This window comes from Acanthisitta chloris, unplaced genomic scaffold, assembly GCF_000695815.1.
Source record: "Acanthisitta chloris isolate BGI_N310 unplaced genomic scaffold, ASM69581v1 scaffold20786, whole genome shotgun sequence".
NCBI classification, from domain to species: Eukaryota; Metazoa; Chordata; class Aves; order Passeriformes; family Acanthisittidae; genus Acanthisitta; species Acanthisitta chloris.
Window position 1 is genome coordinate 34,320 of NW_008676791.1, and position 22,426 is coordinate 56,745.

General features: G+C 42.0%; 2 protein-coding genes across 2 annotated transcripts in view; one reads left to right on the forward strand and one right to left on the reverse strand.

The window, feature by feature from the left end:
• LOC103803700 (cadherin EGF LAG seven-pass G-type receptor 1-like) overlaps positions 1-1,447 on the forward strand; it is a gene marked incomplete at its 5' end in the record, with an annotated part of 35,408 nt that extends 33,961 nt beyond the window's left edge. The window contains one exon of the mRNA XM_009076273.1: positions 1,423-1,447. Within this exon, the coding sequence (XP_009074521.1) occupies positions 1,423-1,447 (25 nt within the window). The remainder of the gene's footprint in view (positions 1-1,422) is intronic.
• A 9,919-nt stretch (positions 1,448-11,366) lies between these two features.
• TRMU (tRNA 5-methylaminomethyl-2-thiouridylate methyltransferase) lies at positions 11,367-21,356 on the reverse strand (the record flags this gene model as incomplete). Its single annotated transcript, XM_009076274.1, has 10 exons — positions 11,367-11,513; positions 12,495-12,577; positions 12,805-12,949; positions 13,898-13,998; positions 14,805-14,871; positions 15,399-15,471; positions 16,408-16,585; positions 17,703-17,825; positions 18,378-18,484; positions 21,191-21,356. Coding segments are annotated over 10 exons (1,190 nt in total), but the record flags the coding sequence as incomplete, so codon positions are not given.
• Between the last annotated feature and the right edge of the window lie 1,070 nt (positions 21,357-22,426).

Here is a 22,426-nt window from a genome sequence, read left to right on the forward strand (position 1 = left end):
GGCACTAGGCTGAGGGGAGCATAGGGTGGGGGGGCTCAAGAGAAAGCCAAGCTACTGATCCTAAATTACGAGGTGTGTGATTCCCACCTACTGCATGGCAATTGGTGTGTGAATTTGCCATTGTAAACTAAATCAAATATTGACAAAAGGCTGAGCAAGCTCTCAGCCAAAGAGAACTCTCAGAAACCACATTACTCGTGATAATTCTTGCATGTAAAATTAAGACAACAGCCATATGTAAAGTCTGTGCAAGCATTTTATGCATATAGTCTCATTTTTTATTAACAGAATTAATAGTTAATTCTTTCACAAAACCAAGAGAAAATTTCTCACCCAGCTTTAACTCTGGCACTGTCCTACCATGCTTTAGACACCTATGTAAGTGTGACTGAGGGCACCAACTGTGTTTAGCATGAGGCTTGGGGTGTGTCACTCTGCCTTTCTCATCTCTGATCTTCCACAGACCACAGTGGGTTCTGAACCCTCTGGAATACCTCTGTTCTAACTCACATGTATCTTGTTTGCCTAAAACCTTGTACAGATGGTGAGGTGTTTCTAATGACTGAAGTGTAACTGGTTACACCTGAGCTAATGGGTATAAATTGTAAGGGGTGTAAGTTGAAAGGAGAAATTTAGGTTAGATATTAGGAAAACGTTTTTTACTGTGAGGAAGGTGAGACACTGCAACACGTTGCCCAGGGAGGCAGTAGATGCTCCAGCCCTGGCAGTGTTCAAAGCCAGGTTGGATAAAGTCTTGAGCAACCTGGTCTGGTGGGAGGTGTCCCTGCCCATGGCAGGAAAGGTTGGGACTAGATGATCTGTAAGGTCCATTCCATTCCCTTAATGCACTATGAAACATACTGTGTTGTCTGGGTGCACAGACCATTCCCAGCTCACTATAAAAGCACATCTTTGCGTTGCCAAGAACTGGATGTTTAAATAGATCCTGGTTAGCTGGGAAACAGAGATGTCTTTAACAAGCCATGATTACTTGCTGCTAACAGATAATACATTTATTACTGGAGAATAACTAGGCAACTTGTACTAAGCAACTGTGTTATCTCTGCACCTTTTGCATAATGGAAAAGTCTGCTGTTGGCAGCAGATTGCATGAACCTGTCTGAAACACTAGGTTTCTAACAGCTTGGAAGATCTGAGTGTGAACCTTGCATCCTCACCTAGAGTTAGCCATAAGAAGCCCTCCACAGAGCTTCCTCTAAAGCCTGTATCTCTTGTGTACTACCTGGAACTGTTTCTCCCAGTTGGTCTTCCCCTCCAGGGCAGCACCCCCTGGATTGGCAAGGCATGGTAACTTCAGGGAGCATGAGCCCTTACTAAAAAGGATTAGGTGGTTTTGGGTGGAGTGGTTTGCCTGTGCCTGTTTAACCCTAAGCCTGCATGATCACTTCTTCTCACTGACAGAGGCAGTAATGAAACTTCAATTTGAACCATCAGGAAATTGTGATCCATGCCGAATGGTTCCAGACTCCTCGCCGCAGGGCCGTCGCCTGCCCACCTCAGACTTCATCAGAGTGGCCATATGGTGAGGAGGATGAGGTGGGCATCGATTCCAACACGGCTTCACATTGTGGCAGACTCCTGACCTCTCACAGCGGAGACAGTGCCCGGATGCACTTGCGATACAGTTGCTGTGTGGACACTCCTTGCAGCATGAATCCATGCCAAAACACATGGCAATGGCCACAGGGTGCACTGTGATGGACAGATACCTGCTCACAGTGCAGACAGTGCTGCAGGGGTTGCTTATTACAGGGGAGAGCCAAGGGGAGAACCATTTTATCACCACAGTGGACCTTGAATAAGTCAATCCATCAGCCTGAAGACAAGCACTAGGAGATGTCTCTTGTGGAGTTTTGATGGCTGCAGTGTGAACCCTTCAGCTTTCTGGGCTCTAGGGAGGAATAACCCAACAAGTGTCCTTTAGTTTCTATGCCAGCATCTCAGTCCACCCCACTATGGACACGTCGTCTTAAGAAAAAGAAAAAAATCCTTTATATATATATAAAAAGTGTAGATACTTTTATATATTTTGTATGGTGTTGCTAAAGAAAAAAGTTCCTTTGTATATTTTACATTTATACTGATCTTCTTAATTTGATAATAGGAAATCAATTAAAAAGAGGTTTTGATATTTTTTATATGAACATTGCACAATTTTACTTGAATTTGGCATTTGACAAAGTAACTGAGGTTTGCGTGGAAGACACCTGCAGACGCAATGCAATTTTGGAAGTAACACAGTAAAGGTTACATCAAAATTCATGACTGTAATTTATAAGTTTTGTTGACAGATTTTGGAACACTTTAAGGGCACAGTATTTTTTTTTCATAGCCTCTTCTAAAACCCACAAAATCTTGTGTTTTTTTTCATTTCTCGGTGTTTTGACCTCTTCTCTCGAGTGCATTGAAATATTCAGGAACTGAACTTCAGGACTAAAAACAATTCATATCTTTGTGTAAGATTTCAACACAGTCCTTGTCTGAAAGAAGTCAAATCAGTATTTCGCTTACCAAGAACAAGAAAATAAGTGGTGTGATCGTATGGTAGGTTTTGACTTTGGTCTGGCTGTGGAACAAACCAGCACTCTGTGTGTCCCAAGAAGAGGGCTCTCCTCCCATGGGGCAGGTTCTGCCTCAGGTGCAGTATTTCAGTGTGTTTTAATTTTTTTTCCTACTGCATTCAGCACATTGCTAATCAAAGCAGAAATACAAGTCTTTAAAGATGTCCAAGTTTCACTGCCCAGCTCGCCAGTAAAGCCCTGGCCTTCTTGGTGTTTCAGAAAAGCACGTGGAAGGCTTAAGGTTTGATGCTTCCCACAAAATTTGCTGGTTTCACAAGTATGGGAGAGTTAAGCATGGCCTGTCTGCTGTCTTGACCTCCCTTCAATGTTTACAAGAAAAGGAAAAATAAGATGGGAAAAAGTTTGCATCCAACAGTGTGGGGCAGAGCTCAGCCAGCAGGCTCCTGGTGGTGGGAATACACAACTCCAAGGGCAGCAATGTGTGGCTGTGACCTGCTCTCTGCCAACAAGCTCTTTGCTCACCATAGCAGCCCTTTTGGGAAACTACTGGCTATTGTTTGTGCAAATGTGTGTGTGAAAGGGAAAAAAACCCCGAGAAAAATCAGGCCAAATAAATTGCAGGAGTTGAGGAAAAAGTGAAAAACTGCATATTGTAATCTTGATGTCATTATATTCCTATGCATTTTCAAAAGTATCAAGGAGGCCTTTGGAAGGGGAGAGGCAGGAAGGATGCTGTTCCTTTAAAAATTATGCAACATATTGTGTGACATTTTCTGACAGAAGAAATTTTTGAATGTTCTAAGGGTCTGGCACTTGGCCGTGTGCTCAGGCATTGTGTATAACCCACGCTAGTTGTTTTTACATCTGTGTATGTATATTTTGTCCCAGTGAGATGTAGGTAGTTTTTATTTTGATCAGAATTGTTGCAGTAAATGAGGGTCAGTTTTATTAATGACAAAAAAAAATTAAAACCTATTTTTATGACTTTTTAAAAGCTTTATGGCAGACTAGACACTGGAGGTTGTTTTGTTTTGGTTTTTTAACAAATGTATATTTATTAATGTGCAGAACACTGGAATTGCAGCACAGATGAAAGGAGGATTTACAATAAATTAAGAATTTTTTTGAACTTGTATTCTTCCTCTGATAGTTTATTTTAAGTGCATTGCAGATACTGAGAGTCCAAGTGGCATTTCCCAGGGTTTAGAAAGTAGTAGGAAGGGGGATATGTGGGTACCCATCACTCTTGCTGAGGAAACAGAGGCTTTAAGACATCAGCCAGCGAACATTCGTGCACACACAACCTTCCAGCACAGTGCCCTGCGCTTCTTTTGACATGGGAAGTTGTCCATGGAAGAGAAATACTCTATGCCAACCTGGAGCAAAGCAGATCACCAGGAAAGCACCAGGTTTAGAAAAGGAGGTTGGAGAGCAGCTAAAGGCAGTGAGGCAACCAGCCCAGCCCAGCCTAGCCCTTGACAGCTTGCAACAACAAGAGCTTTTTCAGACTTTCTTGGCTCTCCCAAGCCACTTGAGGCCAAGCTATGGTCTTGCTCACTCAATACTTTTCAGGTTGTTGTGCAAGTCTTTGTTCACACATCTCATGAGGCACAGCAGCTACCTGCACGTGTCTGACAGCTTTCTGGAAATAAAAGTGTTTCTCGGTATCATCTGGCCAGTGTGAGGGCAGGGGGAGAGAGAGTCTGGTTACTGTCACCATTTAAGGGCAAAAGCAAAGTCAGGATCTTCAGTTTGCAAACAGCTCTGCCAAAACTTTCCACTAAACAAACACAAGTAATGAGCCCAAAGGGAAACTTTTTTAAATTTCATTGTACGAGTGCATTTTTTGGTGGAGCACTAATACTTGATTTTTTCCTCAAGTATTAGTTCATCTTTCTGTGGAAAAGCAGAAATAAGCCTCAGGCTTTCACAGAAGTTAAGGGACAGACCAGGCTGTGATCCTGTCTCCAGTAGTGACCTACAGCAGATGTTTAGGAAAAGAGGATTATCAGCCACACGTTACATGACAAGGTTGGCCCCAGCAGGGTCCATAGCCCCTAGCACGCTGCAGCTCAGGACTCCCCAGAGGAAGGGCTTGTGTTTGTCTTCAGCAACAATAGTTGTGACAAGCAGCACATGAACCGACCTGCCTACTCTAATTCCCAGGATCAACCTATTGTGTTTAGAGGGTATTTACATGAGCATCTTCTCATGTAAACTCAGTGTAATAATCTTATACCATAAAACACATTCCTTAATATTTAAAACCTGTGTAGACTACTCTGATTAATTTCTATAGATATTACTATAACAATAAGTACTAATAGTACATAAAGTGATCTTCAGTTTAAAAATCACACCTGAAACCTTTAAAACTTATCATAGATTGGTCACATAGTTTTACTACATATAGCAAATTTGCTCACAGCTGTGGAGCTGGAAGGTGTGACGTGACCTATAGAGTCCTTCATGTATTCTCAGAGAGGAGAGCTAAATAAAAATGTGAGGACAGTAAAAAACCCCACCTTAAGTACCTAGATTAAAATAAAAATCCAGCATTGATCTGAAATCAGCAGTGATCTGAAATCCACCAGATGCCAAATAGCTAATTCTTATTTTTGTATACCAGTCCTTTATATGCTTATAATCCATCCTTCTTTGACATTTCTAGTTTCATACAAAACCTCATCCAGCAGAACGAGGCCATACCAGACCAGCTGAGTCTGCTTTGCCACCAGGCAGGAGCTGCAGAGGGCTGGGAACACAGCCTTTGCAATGAACAGATTGCCAGAGATCTCTGCTACTACTCATCCTTTTTTGAGATGCAAATTTCACTGAAGGCCTTCAAGTGAGAGAAGAAATGTTCCCCCACTGGTTTTCACTCAGTCTCTCCTCCTGAGTCAGTGAGCAGTGGGCACAGCCCAGGATTTTCCTGCTCTGCTGGTGTTCGTTAGCGCCAGAGAATGCAGCAAACTGGGAGATGGAGAGGGAATATCTAGAGCACCTGCCTTAGGGAAAAGGAGCACATGGAGCATCTTCCCCGATCCTGAGGATGTGGGTGAACCCTTTGTCTCCATTGTGACCAAATTTCATTGACATCAAAAGAGAATTGGATGCGCAGAGGGATGAAACAGCTGGCTTCCAACAAATCAATGCTACACATTGCTGAGTCTCTTTCCAGCCTAGGGGCTTTCTTAGAGAAAAGGAAGAAGCCATTACTTGTCCACAAGTCCAACTTGAAGTTTGTTGGGACAATCCAGATGTCTCATCCACCAGCCAGAACTGCTGGGTAACAGTTGCCACAAACACTGCTTGCAGACCACATCCATCTCATGGCAACCCCAAAGACACAAACCCAGGAGCCCTGCAAGAACACAAAGCACCAAAGGAACTGCCACCATGAGCCCCCACAGCACTTCTGGAGAAATCCAGGACAGAGCAGTCAGATCACTTTTCTCTTGATGAAGTTTCTTATTGGAAGAAGGTCTTCTGTTGCTTTTCCCCACGGGGACTGATGTGCTGTAATTATGAGATTGGTATTTTCCTGGGAGCATCCTCAAAAGATGCCGAATGGGAACAGTGCCACTGAATTATCAAAGTCCAGAGGAGGGCAACTCCCTGGAAAAACTTCATTTCTCTAGGCAGGGTCTGTTTAAGGGGTATCTCTCCATGTATTTCATTGTTTCTAGGACCTTAAAACTTACAGTGAGGTGGAAATTGTTTTGAAGAAATTAGTCTATATGCTGTAAAACTGCATTCTCAAGTTTCTCTAGCTTTTGCTATACATTTAGTAAAACACAAGACATTTTATTAAAGAAAAAAATCCCAGAGATTCAGCATACCAAACCCAGAAGTTAGTGTTCATCAGTGCCCTCACACACCCAAGTAAGTGTAAGAATCTAGTGATATTCCCCAAAGAAAATAAAATAAATCTCCCATTTACCTCCAGGCTGAATTCAAGAGCCAGATGAAGTTTAAGAGTGACCAGGAAAGCTAATGACCAGCAACAGCTCAGCACTGGGGATGAAGGGCAGGCAGGACCTGAGCTCTAGCTAAAAAGTGTGTTTGCCCTGCTGCTGGGACTGCCACTGGCCTGACCCGTACCCTGGTCTCGTTTGCCCTGCTGCTGGGACTACCACTGGCCTGACCCGTACCCTGGTCTCTGCCTAGCCCCACTGGGTGTTTGGTTCAAAAAAACTGCTGCTCCTCAGCCAGCTCATGGGTGTGCTGAAATGACAGGGTGGCTTCACCCCTGCTGTGTGCAAACCCACCAAAGGGCAATTCTTCCAAAGTATTGGCTTAACAAAAATCTTGAAAAGAAGGGAAAAATTCACAATTATGGATGTGTTAATTGCTCTTCCTGTGGCCGACATCTCCCAACGTTGTCCGCCGTTGGGAGGGATGAACGTGATCTCCTGGTGCCTCCTGGTGCTGAAGCTGGAAATGGCACATCAGTTCCCTGCATCATTGGTGTCATTATCACATTCATCATAGATAATTTGATTTTGTTCAATTCATTAAAGCATGTAAATACACATAAATGCCGAGGAAGTGTTTTTATAATTGTATTCATAAACTGTGCCATGATTGTCATGATGTTCCTCATCAGTGGGATGTCTTCCTCACCTGTGGTCACCATCATCTCCCAGCTGTGCACGCTACCACCATGCTCGTAACACACACGTTTTCCAGTCCAGAAGGCAAGGAACTAGTCCAGTATTCATTTTTATCCCTATTTCTTACATGGAATATAAATCTTTGGCATTTGTTTACCTGTTGGGTTTAGGGGTGTGGGGTTTTTTTGGCCTTGGTAGCAGTCAGGGCTATTGGCCTTTCTTTGCGTGGAGAAATTAAACAATCAGGATTTGTTTAAAGAAATCAGCACCTAAGGCATTCAGACAAATCTTCTGTTTCAACCTGACTTTCTCTGCTCTGTACTTGTCCTTACTGCCAGATCAGTTGGCTCCAGCTCCTCAGCCCACATACAGTGTTTTCACTGCAACTCACTCCACATCAGCTGTTCACAGTTGCCTCTTCCTTTGAACAGTCTCTTTCCTTCAGAAGCTTCTTCGTGGCTTCCAGCTCACCAGACCTCTGGAGGTGCTGAAGAAACCCTCATTAGTATCAGGACCAGCAGGCAGCAGATGGAAGGGCTTCATCTTATTAGAAAAAAAAAATTTCACTGAGTGTTAGGCTAGGCTTTAGAATAAGTTGCTCAGGAAGGTGGTGGAGTCACCACCTTTGGAAGCATTCAAGACACATCTGGATGTGACACTTGGTGATATGGTTTAGGGGTGATTATTGTCATGCTAGAACTAAATAATCTTGAAAGTCTCTTCCAACCTTGATGATTCTGTGATCTCTGGTGGCAGCTCCCAGTGAGACTAAGAGAGTAATGTGCTGATGGAGAGCAACCAGGAGACTCACTTAGCTGTGCACCCTCCGTACCATGTGCTCCATCTTCTGAAGGAGATCCAGCAGGCAGAAGGCATAGCTGCAGAGCAGAGGTTGCTGCATGCTCCCATGGCCTGACTTGATGTTTGGTGACACTGACATGACCCTGCAGCTCATTCTGACATCCCCAGCTGCAAAACCCAGCACCAAAGCAGTGACAGCAGAGACCCTCGCCAGACCTTACTATGCTGAAGTCTCCAAGCTGAAAGGGTTTGTTTGGACAAAGAGAGATTTGAAAGTTCTAATGTGGGAATAAAGGTGGAAGGGGAAGTTGCACCCTTAACTCTGAAACCCTGAAACAGCACGACCCTGAAATCCAGGCAGTGAAAACTGTGCTGTGAGCCTTCACTCCAGTCCCATCTCATTCCCTGCAGGGCTGAGGCTGCACAGTCATCTCCCAGCTTCCAGGGAGAGTTCAAGCCTTGTCCACAGGGACTGAATTGCAATATATACATGAGTATGAATTTAAATGTTGCATCCAAAAAACTGTTATGTTTTGCTTGTAAGTATGCTGAAAAGATAGCTCTATTCTAAAGAGCTTTATAGAAGTAACATCAGCTTTGTTCCCTGTAGTTTGCAGCTAAAAGAGAAAGCACATGAACATTTAATTTTAGTGGGAGGACGAAAGCTTCTCTCAGTCCCACAAGCCAATGTGAACACTAAGATCCAACGCTTTTACTGCTGGGCTGTCAGTCCTGCCCTGACGCAGTGTGAATGAAGCCCTTCCCCACACCGGTGAGATGTCTCAGCGCTCCAAAGGTCCTAGCCCGGTGAAAACAGAGGCAGACAGCAGCCCTGCTCCCCTCTCATGGGGACAGCCCTGTGCCCTAGCTTTGCAGCACCACTTGGGGCAGGAGCACTGCCAAGAGGCAGCGAAATCAGGAGTGCAATTAAGACAGGTTTTACACAAGCACTTCTGGAATAAAACTGTACTTGGAGTGCAATTTTTCAGCCATTATACACTCAAGCAACACAGGCTTCAAACATATCCACAGGGCACAACAGAGATTTCAGTTCAGTCCCAGCCTTAGCTGACATGAGTTGTAGTTTTTCAGTTACATGATCCTAATCTTGTTATCACATTCTCTACTTTGGAAGGGAAAAGTCCTTTTCTAAATACTCACATGAGTCTTTGAAACCAAATATTTCAAGACCTGAAGAGCTTAATGACAACTTGAAAGTGAAATCACTTGCTTGAAATTTGTTGCCCAAAGTGGCAGAAAAAATGACCAAAAAAAAGTGAAAAGTCGATAAATCTTTAAAAACATGTTGATGCTAACCTTCTGCAATAGAGAAAAAAGAGAATTCACCTGCCAGTCAGACTGCTCTTACCCAGTTCAATCCTGACCTTGGCCAAATTCCAGCCTTGGCAAAGTCTGTGTCAGTGATGGTGTCAGTGATGGTCCCTCGTAGGGAGCACAGCTGCCTGACCCCAGCACCAATCTCCACTCTCACCTCACTCTTTTACCTCCCTGTTTCCAAGCTGTTATAGCTGTGCCCCTGTGCCTTTTCACCTGGGCCGGGCCAGGCCAGGCTGCAAGCCTTGGGGCAGGCTGGAGCATGGGATTCAGGCACTGCTCTCACACTACTGGGCAGACTGGTGTTACTGAAACCACCACCCTCGTTAAAAGTGCAGTCAGAAATGGCGATGGTGCTGCTCTTCTTTCAGGTTAACAGCCAGCTCCAGCAATAGAAATGTGCCTCTATAGGCTACTCTGCCAGAAGCCTCTGAGAAACTGCATCCTTATGCCTTGGACAAAGACCCTACATACGAGACAAGGAAGGATCTCATGCAGGAAGTCAGTAGTTAAGACCCTTAGCCAGGAGAAGCACATGTGATGCAAAGAGAAATGTACCACCCCCTCTGAACAGTACAAGCTATTTGGAAATGCTGGTTTAAACATGCAAGTGTTGTGTTGCTGGATGTGTGCAATCTGTTGAGAAACATCCCATGCAAGAAGCTATTTGCAATTGGAATTTCACAAATGCTAATTCCTAGCTCCCAGCAGTATGGTTGAGGTTCACTGGGAGCAATAGCAGCAATCACTTCATCATGTCAAAGGTCTTTGCTTATCATCACAGCAAGAGGCTGAGCTGCACAGAAGCCAAGAAACAGCCTCCATCCTTCTCAATGAGTCTGTACTAACCAAACACTGTCCCTACTCACCTCTTCCTCAAAAGAGCATTCTTCACCAGAACTATGAGGTTCAGCTCTGATGATAAAAGTCGAAGTCCCTGAGCCTCAAAAGTGAGAGCACCAATTTTGGCACCAATGAAAAATGATGGCTTTTCTTCTACAGATCTGCTGTAATGCCAAGTCAGATTTTAAGTCTAGTTTTTTTTTCTATAGAGCTCCCTGAACTATGTTTAACTCTGCCAGACCGGCACATAGACACTGAAGAGTCTTCTCCCCTTTTACTTTTCTTAGAAGAAATAAAAGGAATTCTTAGAAGATACCAAGACAGCAGAAAAGGATGTACATGTAATCCAACCATCAGATCTGCTGAAAAGGTCTATTCATGCTGCAGCTTTCCTACTGCAAAGGAAACTGATGCAGCTCTCAGAATTCTACACCCACATGGTGTAGAATCCTGCTCCTGCACAGCTGTACTTAGGGACAGCCTACCTTCCAGTACCAGGCTGAAAGACACAAACTCATTCTTGTGGACTTGCTGTAATAAAGTTTTATTATAAGCTTCAGGTGTCCTCAATGTGCATCCAGGCCTTAGTAACATAGATAATTTGGATGGGACCCTCAGCAGTTGACCAAAAATTAGTCAGTTGTGCGAAAACATTTAACATTCAGGCCTGTTTTTAAGCCCCTAAATTTTGTAATTCTGAATTATATAAACATCTGAACCTACTACTTAATACAGGTTAAGAATCCAAATACTTTCTTAAAAACCTATATAAAATGAAAAGTAAGTATCTGATGCTCAGAGTTCGTTCAAAATGCTGAACTTAAACAGCATTCATTCCTTTTCTGGAGTTCAAAGCACAAACATTTAGTGTAAAAGAACACACGTTTTATTAGGGACAGGTACCTTTAAGTAATGGGGGAAAAAGCATTTAACTTACACATAAAAGATTTATGATTTCAGACATGATTTTTATATTAAAATTCTTGTATGTGCAACTACTATTACAGAAAACTTCAAGACATCCCTTGATACATATCACCAACAGTCCAGCAAAATTGCACCAAACTGGCTTTAGTTTTAAACCCATTCAACGCTAACAGTGAAGAGCTGGGACTCTGTGGCCAACCAATCTTAAGAACATACAGACCAACAAACCCCACATTTATTATAGTTTTATTATTCTCAGACAGCAAATTCTGCACAGTCCTTCAATAAACAATCCCACGTGTTATGTTGCTGGTTCTATTTTGTCGATCTCTTCCTTCTTTGCACTCTCCTCTCGGTTTTTGCCCTGCTGCATGGTATACACTGATGGGCCCACCCTCAGGATCTTCCCACTGCCCAGGCACTCGTCACCCTTGTAGAAAACAGCAAACTAGGAGACAAACACAGAGAGAGTCTTTCTGGCAGCTTCAAACAGCATGGGGAGCAACTGCAGGCTGTGCAAGACCTGCTGTATAGTGAGCACAGTCATTTATATTCACTCATGGCTCTCTACAGCTACCTGGCAGGGGTTGTAGAGAGGTGGGGGATATCTCACCTGCCATGGCTGAAGGGAGAGGACTAGAGGGAATGGCCTTGAGCTGAGACAGGGCAGATTCAGATTAGATGTTAGGAAAAATGTTTTCTCTGTTAGGTTCGTCAGGCACTGGAATAGGTTGCCTAGAGAGGTGATGGAGTCACCATCCCTGGAAGTGTTTAAGAGGCATCTGAATCTGGCACTGGGAATATGGTTTAGGGGTCAGCAGAGTGGCAGGTTAATGGTTGGACTCAATGACCTTAGAGGTCTCCTCCAAGCTTGCTGAGTCACAGAGGATTTGTGGGCTTACGTGAGTCAATACTCTCAGGGAAGGGTAGAACATGCTGGGAGAAAGTATGCAGGAAGTGTTTGAGAACCACTGGTTTGGGATGTGATGGAGTATCTTTACATCAGCGATGCTAAAAGGCTTCCCTACATAGTACCTCATCTCAGTACTCTTCCAGGACAATGAAATTCACTGGACAGATTCTCACTAAACAGATTTGAACACAAAACCCATACTAAGCAGCCAATTACCAAACTACTGGCTTTTAAAATCGATTTCTGGGTAACCACAGATTCCATTCCTGCAACAAGTCATGTTTTCATGTATTTCTAAAACTTGTAAGCAGGTTTCTCAGACTAAATGGATAACAACAGACCACTTAAAACTATAAACAAATCTTGTTCAAAACAGGAGATGAATAATCAAAATAGAGCTAACCACTCTCACAAAGTAATTACTTTGCTCCAGCTATTAAAAAAATGACTCTGTTTATTATAAGTCAGATAAGCCAAAATGCAAAAATGGAAAGAAAACAACATCTAATAACTTACCTGCCCAGGTGTGATAGCTCTTGCTGGTTTCACTAGTGTCACCCACACACTCCCATCTTGGTTTAGAGTCAGGACACAAGGCACTAGAGCAGAAGATGACCAAACACCTGACAGTTAATTCTTATGTTCACATAAGAAAGAGAAAAACCTTTATCACTAGGTTAAACAGATCTAAGTCAAGATAATACTCTACAGAATTGTTTTATAAGACACTGCAGAGACAGAAAGGCAAGACAAAACATTTCAACTGTTTCTGCAAAACTACACTGAACACAGAGTTCCACAAGCTGAGTCAAACAAGTTTGATTACCCAGTGCCATCTGGTGCCGAAACCTGAAATGACATTCCATCATCTTCTCTCTAACGAGCTCTGCAGGAGGCTCCTCTGCTATCCAGTGCACTCGGTTTGTCCTCAACAGGTCTCTGTACAGAGCAGGGTGATCTCTTGTTGGTGCCTTAAAACACGTTTATTTAATGTTGATGGTTTTACCAGAAAGCTTGTAAAGCAAAGCATGAAATATAGAAGAAGCATCAAGCCATATCAAAATTAAGGCAAAATGAGTAGGAAAGCAAGCATTTATTAGCATTTAAAACAGACTGAAGCAAGCCTGAGCTATCTGTCAATCATGTCCCTTCTTGTATTCTTTCCCCTCCAATCACATTTCTGCCTTCTCCAGGCTGAGTTCAGAAAGCTTCTCTCCTCCTTTATCCTATCTCAACAAGATGCTAACTACTCTTCTCTAATTTCCCAGCTGAACACCTCCCTGACAGACACTGCACAAGCACAGTCTTACTGCAGGGCATACAATTTTTTTCTTACTGGTCCTGTCTGTTTCTTCTCAAGTCTCATTTGATTATGGTCCCCCCAGCACCAGCACATCAATAAGCAGCAGAACACCTCATTATAATAACATCAGTATCGAGTAAGAATAATAACCCCATGAACAGCAAGAAACATTATCAGTGCTAGCAAGCTGCAGAACTCCAAGTCATCTTGTATGATTAGCCATTAACACATCAATTACTTGCAGTATTATATATACTCTACCTCAGCTTTCAAAACAAACTGTGTTACTGGTTACTAATTGTTTTACTGTGTCATAACAACTACAATAAGAACCTTGTGCTTTAGAGTAGAAAATGAGAGCTCAGTAGACTGGCTGATTCTTTTCAGTATTTGCCCTTTGTTTGGAACAGTTCCATGCCAAACTCTAAAACAATTTGCTACTCAGGAAAAGCCTGTATGGACAAGATGTTTCACATCTGCTGATGCTACATGAGTTGGTTATGGTTTCCCCCCAAGAGGAAAGCCAAGAATTCTGCCCAGGTTAGAACCACATTCTGTACAGCAGCAGTCACAAAATGCATTACCAGTTAACACCAGTGTTAACTAACTCACTCACCACATAGACATCTCCAGTGCTGACATCTTTATCTACAACAAACCAAGCTTCCTTCAGGCCTGCTAGCCTAGCCCTCTGGCCTATTGTGTAGAGGAACCAACCTAAAGAAACATGAAAATGGAAAGCTGTTAGCAACTTTTAATCTTTTACTTTCAAAATACACTAAAATCATGTCCCCAAAACTTCACCACCAAAGAAAGAATAACAAACCAAGCTGCCTTAGAGAAGTAGCCCAATTGCAAACTAACCTAACATCTACTTGAAAGTTTTCATCTGTACCTGAAGCACAGGATTTCAAGCCAATCCATTTCAACTGTGGTATTCTTAGGTTTTATAAAAGACAAACATTTCTTTATTTCAGCTTCAATCTGTGTTTCTGCTACCATCCAGTCTTGCCAGTTTCCCTTACTTTTATGTACCAGTACTTTTATGTACTCAGGAGAGGAACTCAGTTCTGGCAGCTTGAACTGAGGAGAGCAAAGGAAGGACACATAGGAGAAAAGGAGAAGTGAAGCTACCCATGTTTGCTGCTGTCCTATAGTGCAACACTGAGGTGCATGGTGTATTTTTTCTGCAAAGTTTAGGTACTAAAGAATCTGGAACTGAAGCACACTCATTTCAGAAGAATTAAATGAACAATGGTCTCTTGGCATTAAACCAACAACCACTTAGGATCAACAGAGTAACCTTAAAAATTATCATTTACTTTCTTGCAACAAATAATCATGAATCAGTCGTAGTTCAAGGTTCTGCTATTTTATAAAGCAAGTTTACCATGATTATTAGTTTCCAAAATGGGAAAATCCTTTGGATTTCCTTGTAATTTCACAAAATTTGTCCCTCCAAATACAAGCAGTATTGCTCCATTTACCTAAGAGCAAATTATTAGGGTGGATTAACCAATTACCTTTGTGTGTTCCCATCACCTTCTTATCTTGAATGGAAACAAAGTTACCTGGCTGAGGTTCCAAATACTACCAAAGAAGAAAACAGAAGTCACAAGATGGCCCAAGTAAACCTCACAGTCTATTTCAGATTCTGTCACTACATTCTCTTGAAGCTGAAAAATAAATTTTCCAGAAGCAAACTCTGGGCAAGCAGCTTACTGACTCCTCCCTGATGCTGCTCTAGAAAGAAAAGTTGGAATCAGCCCAAATTCTAGGATTCACTCTCCCCCATCCTCACATATGCCAAGGGACAGTAGGATTCAGCCATTTGCCTCTCTCACATCCCAACCATCTGTCTGAGCCTGGAAGGCACAGGAATGGATGTTCACTGCTTTTGCTACAGAAAGCAAGTGGCTGTTCACTGGTGAAGGGGCAAGATACTTCCTAGAGGCTGCTGGTGTTAGCTTCTGCCCAGGCTTGGGACTGCAAAGGGAGATGGGCCATTGCTACTTACTGTGGTCCACACGCTGCTGGAAATTTTCCTACAGGCAGTGTTATAAAAACTGAACACTAGAACAAAACATGAAGATTGTCACAGATTTAGTGTTGCTCACCTCAAGAAGGAAATTTTCAAAGTTTCTTTCACCAATGAAACAGACTCCCATGCTCTGAAAAGGAAACATGGTATTGAATCCATCATAAACGCAGAGAAGAACATCTAAAATAATGTCCATTAATGATCTATTCAAGATGGTAGTTTTTTTCTCCTATGCATCCCAAACTATGCTAGGTATCTCACAAACCACAACTTCTGCTCCAACACACATAAATCAATTCTATACAGTATCAGTAAGAACTGTAAGCACAGAAAATAAGAAATATAGTACAAAATAGAACACATGTTCAATAAATAAACACATTAACCTTAGTGACTATATCATATGGATATTAAAAAGAGAAGTCTCTTTCATATTAAAGTACAAAAGTAACAAAATGATACAGCAATGGTACATCCCTTGAAAAAAAATTTTCAAAACCAAATAGGCTTTCCTGTTCCTTTCAGATACTGCCTACATCCTTCAAATACCCATTTACAGTGGATAAATACAAACATGAAAAGCAATCAGGACATGCACTGGCAGCACAACTGCTGCCTGCATTACGTTACTTAGGATCATCTCAAGAAATGTGAGTTCTCAGAGAAACACAACTTGTAGCTTTTTCTTAAACAGTAACCATGGAAAAACAGTGTGATCCAATTTCTCAAGACACACTGAAAAACAATTATAGTGAGGAAGTCTTTAAAAGCTATGGAAAATAAAGTGCAAAGGCCTCTCCCCTGCTGCGATAGAGGATTGTTTCCTTAAGGTTCATAGCATCCTACACATTCACCTTCACCTTATTTTTTTCCAAGATACAGAATAGGCAAAACATCTACAAGCTAAAATACACAACTAACCACAAGCTTATAAAAGTACTCTCAAGGAAATAGCTATAAAAATGCTCCCCAACCTATTCTATTATGGTGCTCAGAGACAGAGAAGTTGTCACGGATTAATGTTCAAAAGGTTCAGGAAAGTCTGTTTTAGAGAGAAATACAAATCAAAAGAGTTTAAGTGTTACCATGCCTCTTTTTTCTTTAGCACATGATGAAGGTCATGTTCTGCTGCTATCTTCTTTACAAAACTTTTTGTTAAATGCCCTAAAGGGAATATGGTTTTCCTCAAAGCATCCTGTGAGATCTGACTTAGAAAGAAGGTCTGGTCCTTAAAGAGATCAGCCCCTTGAAGGAGTTTCACAGCTGCAAAGTGAAACACATAAAGCATCTCAAAATAACTACCATTAATAGTTCAACTTCCTTTATTATATTGTTTGACAACATTTGAGTTTTATTATTTCCAAAATACATGTTAAAGACAGTATTTCACAGTTCTTTTCAAAATCTAATTGAAAATGTTTGGGTACTTTCTCACCACTAAAAAGGTTTAGAAAGATTCCGGTTTCGTACAGTGCAAAATCTTACAAAGCCCTTACACTGCCTCATCTGTTACAATAGCACACGTGTCACTGGTAAGGACATTAACAAAACCAAAAACAACTTGCACGTTTCATATGAAAGAGGGAATGAAGATTTAAATAACTCAGAGTTTGCTGTTCTTCAGAAAGACATTGTTTTCCCTGAAATCACCCTGCTATAAATCAATGACTTGAACAATCAGTGGAGATAAGAGTTCAACTTTTTTTTTAAAATCTATGCAATCTCCTGATTGCTCAGATGAAATAAAATTGGTGCAGTTTTTCAGTCATGTTCTGCCCACTCTCTTTGAAAGCTAACAGCTCTGGTGTTGTTCAAACTCTGCTTATATGTTTCTTGATTCCAACAAACACAAACTACAGGCCAATAATTCAGTCACAACTCATAATACAAATCTCAGTAACAGGCCAAGGAAGCCTGTTTGGAACATCCAAAGTACCAGAACTGTGAATCACAGTCTGTCACTTGCACAGACCATTGGTCCTGCTGGGGCCATTTCAACTTTCCAGAAATAAAACTGAAACAAATAAAGCCCTTTAAGTCCAGAACAAACAGATGAAAGCTGGGAACTAAAAACATCACCATGGCAGTTTTGCATTGTGGTACTTTGCAAGTTTCCTTCCCTTTGGGTATAGAACGCTACTCACAACAGATCAGACATTCATCTGACTCTTAAAACAGAAAACATAATACTTGACAAGTCAGGGTCACTTTCACTAATTTAAATACCCTGTTTTGCACAATCAACCTGCTACAAAGGCTTGAGTTTAACTGGCAATCATTGCATGTAAGGTAACAAACATCCCTGATTCTGTGACACCAAATATAGTTTAAACTTCTCTTTCATATCTAGCATGAAATATGAAATGAAGACACCACTTACTATTTCTAACTTCAAAACGGTTTCTGAAAAGCCTCTGTGGTTTTTTACTAAGCTTCTGCTGAAACACTTCCTCATCCTCCAGCGAGGTCCTAGCATAATGCCCAGTAGCAATTGCATCTGCTCCTATCAAAGAGAAAAAAACACAAACAAAACACAAAGGCACCTACTTGATATTCACACTTCAAAATGGGATTGCAAACATCCAGTAAGAAAAGCAGAAAGCAATGAAAGAAGAAAACCCATAGAGAAGTCTTACCCTGACAACAATCATACTCCTGCTATTTAAATAATGTAAAATATTCACCAGCATGCCAGCACTTGTGCTTTTGTACTTTAAGGACCACCTAAGAATGTAAAACTTAATGGTCAGGTCAATGCATGTCCCTGAACTAAACCTGTTCCTACATATGAGCAATCTAATCTAGTGGAAGATGTCCCTGCCCAGGGCAGGGAGGTTGGACTAAATGACCCTTAAAGGTCCTTTCCAACCTGAACCATTCCATGATCCTATATGTAAAAGCAAAGTTAAAACCAAATACTTTGCAAATACTGAAATGCTGCCCCAGAGATATGTGAGTTAGGCATGCACACGAACTCATGTTTCTCCCCACCTTTTACATCCTTTAGGCATTTCCACACACACACTCTGTACTGACACATTTGAAAATGCCTTACCAAGGTTATCCACAGCATAATGCAGAAAGTGGCTGAATTTGATGTGCTTGTTACACACAATATCAGGATTAGGTGTCCTTCCCAATTCATACTCTTTTAAGAGGTCACTGTAAAATAAAGAATCAAGGGTCCATCAGCATCATTAACAAGCATACTATCTGAGACTGGGCAATCTGTTTAAACATGAGAACTTGAGACTCAGCCTCAGACCAGGCCAAGTCACACTAATCACTTTATGTTAGAAATAAAATACCCACTGAATTTTAACCTGTAAAAAAAACAATGCTTGGAAGATTTTCTCCAAAGTGCACTGAGGACAGGGCCAAATGATCACTTACAATCTTGTCACTCTGCTTTATTAAATTAAAACTCCCTCAGGGCAGACATGGCTGCTCACTGTGCACATCCTACTAATCTCCTACAAAATATTTACTTTCAGAATTAAACAACCTTATTTAACTCTTCGAAGGGACAGTGTGGTGGAGCACACACCAGGAGTTACTGTGTCTCACCTGAATGGACAACAACTTCATCTGCAATAATGTCACTGTAGGCAGTCAGCCATGGGGCTTCATTTTATACACTTCTTTCCTGTCCTTTTTCTTTCCTTCTAGAAATTCAAAGTTTCTCAAAGCTACGTTGCAGTTTTACACTGGTGCCCCATTAAAATACTTAGCATTAGTCACTGCAAAACATTGAAATAATAGCTAATATAATTAAACCACTATATAGTGACGCCTCGAGATAACAAAAGGCCTAATGACTACAACATTTTACCTGTCCTCAGTAGCCACTGAAGTCAAGAGGAACTAAGGGCACAGACTGGATTTAAAAGAACAACAGCAATCCTAGTACTTGGTTTTACTGAAGCAGAATCAGTTGCTTCTTCCTTACTATGTTATATATTAAACAGAAAATAAAGCAACGTATCTTTTATTTTGCCTAACTTTTTTAAAAGTTACAAATTCAACAACTGATACTAATAACTATGACACCTGGGTCTACCCAGAGCTCCCTCAGCACCACACTCTTATGGTACACTGGGAGTTTTATAATATAAAAGACTCAACACCAAGCCAGGCTCACATGAGTTCAGAACTCCTAGTAAAGCACAGCACCAGAGAAAGGGCAATGAAGGATGCCTACTGAATCCCTCTCTGATGTAAAGATCTGAAACAGGCTTTGCAAAAACCATGGAAAAGACAAGACTTGGAACAGTTCTTTTGATAAAAGGCATTTTATGGTGAATAACCCTTTAAAGAGAGAACCAGAGGAGTTAACTTAAGGTCAGTGATGACAGTAAAGAAAAAAGGATTCTGAAACAAACCAAGTCACTTGTAACAGACTGTACTAATAAATGATGAGAAGCAAAAGAAAAGCTGATCTTCTGTGATCTCTGGTTCAGTGTAATTTACAGACACCCCACACAACCTCAAGAAGGTTGATAACACTTACCCATTCTCTCACACCAAAAGAAAAAAAGGAGTGAACTTTCCCAGAATAGAGTTGTTTTCCTCCCTGACTGACCTGAAGTTTAGTTCTCAGCTTGGTGCCATTTCAACATTGAACTTTCCTAGAGCTGTTTTGCTGTTTTCCTCCCTGACTGACCTGAAGTTTAGTTCTCAGCTTGGTGCCATTTCAACATGCACTAGAAGTACCATGACCAGGTTATTCCTCAGTTTCTTCTAAGGTAACAACAGCACTACTTAAAGAGGGATGAAGATGATCAGGGAACAACTCTTCTGTGCTGATGTTCAGTGCATAAAGATAAATTATGTTCTGTTTTGCTGTTTTCCTCCCTGACTGACCTGAAGTTTAGTTCTCAGCTTGGTGCCATTTCAACATGCACTAGAAGTACCATGACCAGGTTATTCCTCAGTTTCTTCTAAGGTAACAACAGCACTACTTAAAGAGGGATGAAGATGATCAGGGAACAACTCTTCTGTGCTGATGTTCAGTGCATAAAGATAAATTATGTTGTTATACCAATGCATCCCTTTTTGTTCTTCCTCCTAAGAAAAGCTCCCAGCTCTTCCTAAGTAGAACTTCCCCTAAAGTGCAACAAACTCACAGAAAGTCTGAGCACTCTCTTTAGAGAACAGTTTCAGATTTGTTGTAAGTTTAAAGAAGCAAGGCTAGCTCATCATCATTTGTGGCAAACTGGATTCAGTACACATAATATAAAAAGCACTGCAAAAGTTACACACAGAGACAGTAACAGCACCCCATTAAATATTTCTTTGCCAAGCTGCAATAATGTTGGGCCAGTACACGGGTAGTTGAAGAAACAATCTGCAACAAAACAACTGCAACACACTCACAGCTAGGAAGAAACCTCTTATCAATAAAAAAATAACATATGAAAACCAATATATAAATTGTGACCTTAAACACAAATGAGAGAAAAAAATCCTCCAATATTTAACAGGCTTCAGGACTTTCTCACAGCACTTGTAATTCTGCAGTCAATTTCCATTGCCCACTACAGGTACAAATTGAAGGAGGGGAAATTTAGGTTAGGTATTAGGAAAAAGCTTTTTACTGTGTGGATGGTGAGACACAGTCACAGGTTGCCTAGGGAGGTAGTAGATGCTCCAACCCTGGTAGTGTTCAAAGCCAGGTTGGATAAAGTCCTGAGCAACCTGGCCTGGTGGGAGGTGTCCCTGCCCAGGGCAGGGGGTTGGGACTAGATGATCTCTAAGGTCCATTCCAATGCCTAAAATTCTATGATTATCTGTCCATTCTTGCTTTCCACCATAAAATGGCACCACACTAATATACTGAGAGACCATCTACTGCAAACGTGTTTATACCTGAATACTTCATTCCAGTATTCCTTCACGTAGGAAACCTGGTGGAACGGGATATCAAGCCTCTGGCAAACGCGGTAAGCATCCTCACAATCTCTGTCACTGGAGCAAGCTCCCTGCTCATCCAGAGGGTCCCAGTTCTTCATGAACACGCCTGTCACCTGGTAGCCTGTGAAGTGAAGACAAGAATTACTTAAATTCTTACACCCTGGACCCAGAACCTGTATTTTTCAAGGATAGATTAACTGCTTCTTTCAGAAGATCTGAGTACCCCTGTACTAAGCAAGGGACTCCTTTATTGCTTTTCACACAGTCACAGAATACTCAGAGTTGGAAGGGACTCATAGGATCATCGAGTCCAGCTCTTGGCCCTGCACAGGACATCCCCAAGAATCACACCTGCCTGAGAGCATTGTCCAAAATGCTTGTTGAACTTTGTCAGGCTTGGTACTGTGACCACTTATGCTATGGCTACTTTTATTTCTGCAGCTAATATCTGTGGAACCCGAGAACAACCCCAAAACACAAACCCAGGCTCTTCTGGCCACCCAACACAGAAATATTTCACAACTCCAAGTTTCTCCCATGCCCTTCTTTGACACTCACTCCTGCCACTCCCAGAGTACCTGGCTGCCTGCAGTGCCCTAGCTGACCCAGAACAACCCCAAAACACAAACCCAAAGCTCTTCTAGCAACCTAACATGACTATTTTTCACGACTCCGAGTTTCTCCCATGTCCTTTGCTGCTCACTCCTGCCCTCCCACCCCTTTTCTGGCAAGGCAACACAACTATTTTTCACACCTCTGAGTTTCTCCCATGCACTTCTTTGCTGCTCGCCCCTACCACCGCTGGAGCACGTGGCTGTCCGACCCAGAACCCAAGAACAGCCCCAAAACACAAACCCAGGCTCTTCTGGCCACCTAACACGAAAATATTTCACAACTCCGAGGGTGTCCCATGCCCTTCTTTGCTGCTCACTCCGGCTGCTCCCACAGCGCGCTACCTGACCCTGAACCACCCAAAACACAAACCCAAGCTCTTCTGGCAACCCGACAAGACAGTAATTCACAGCTCCTAGCTTTCTACCCTTTCCTCCAGGCTCTTGTCAAAACTATTCATTCAAAGAACACAAGTTTATGCCACAACAAGCACACCAAAACACAAACCCAAGCTCTCGTAGCAACCCAACAGAGCTATTTTTCACAACTCCGCGGGTGTCCCATGCCCTGCTCTGCCGC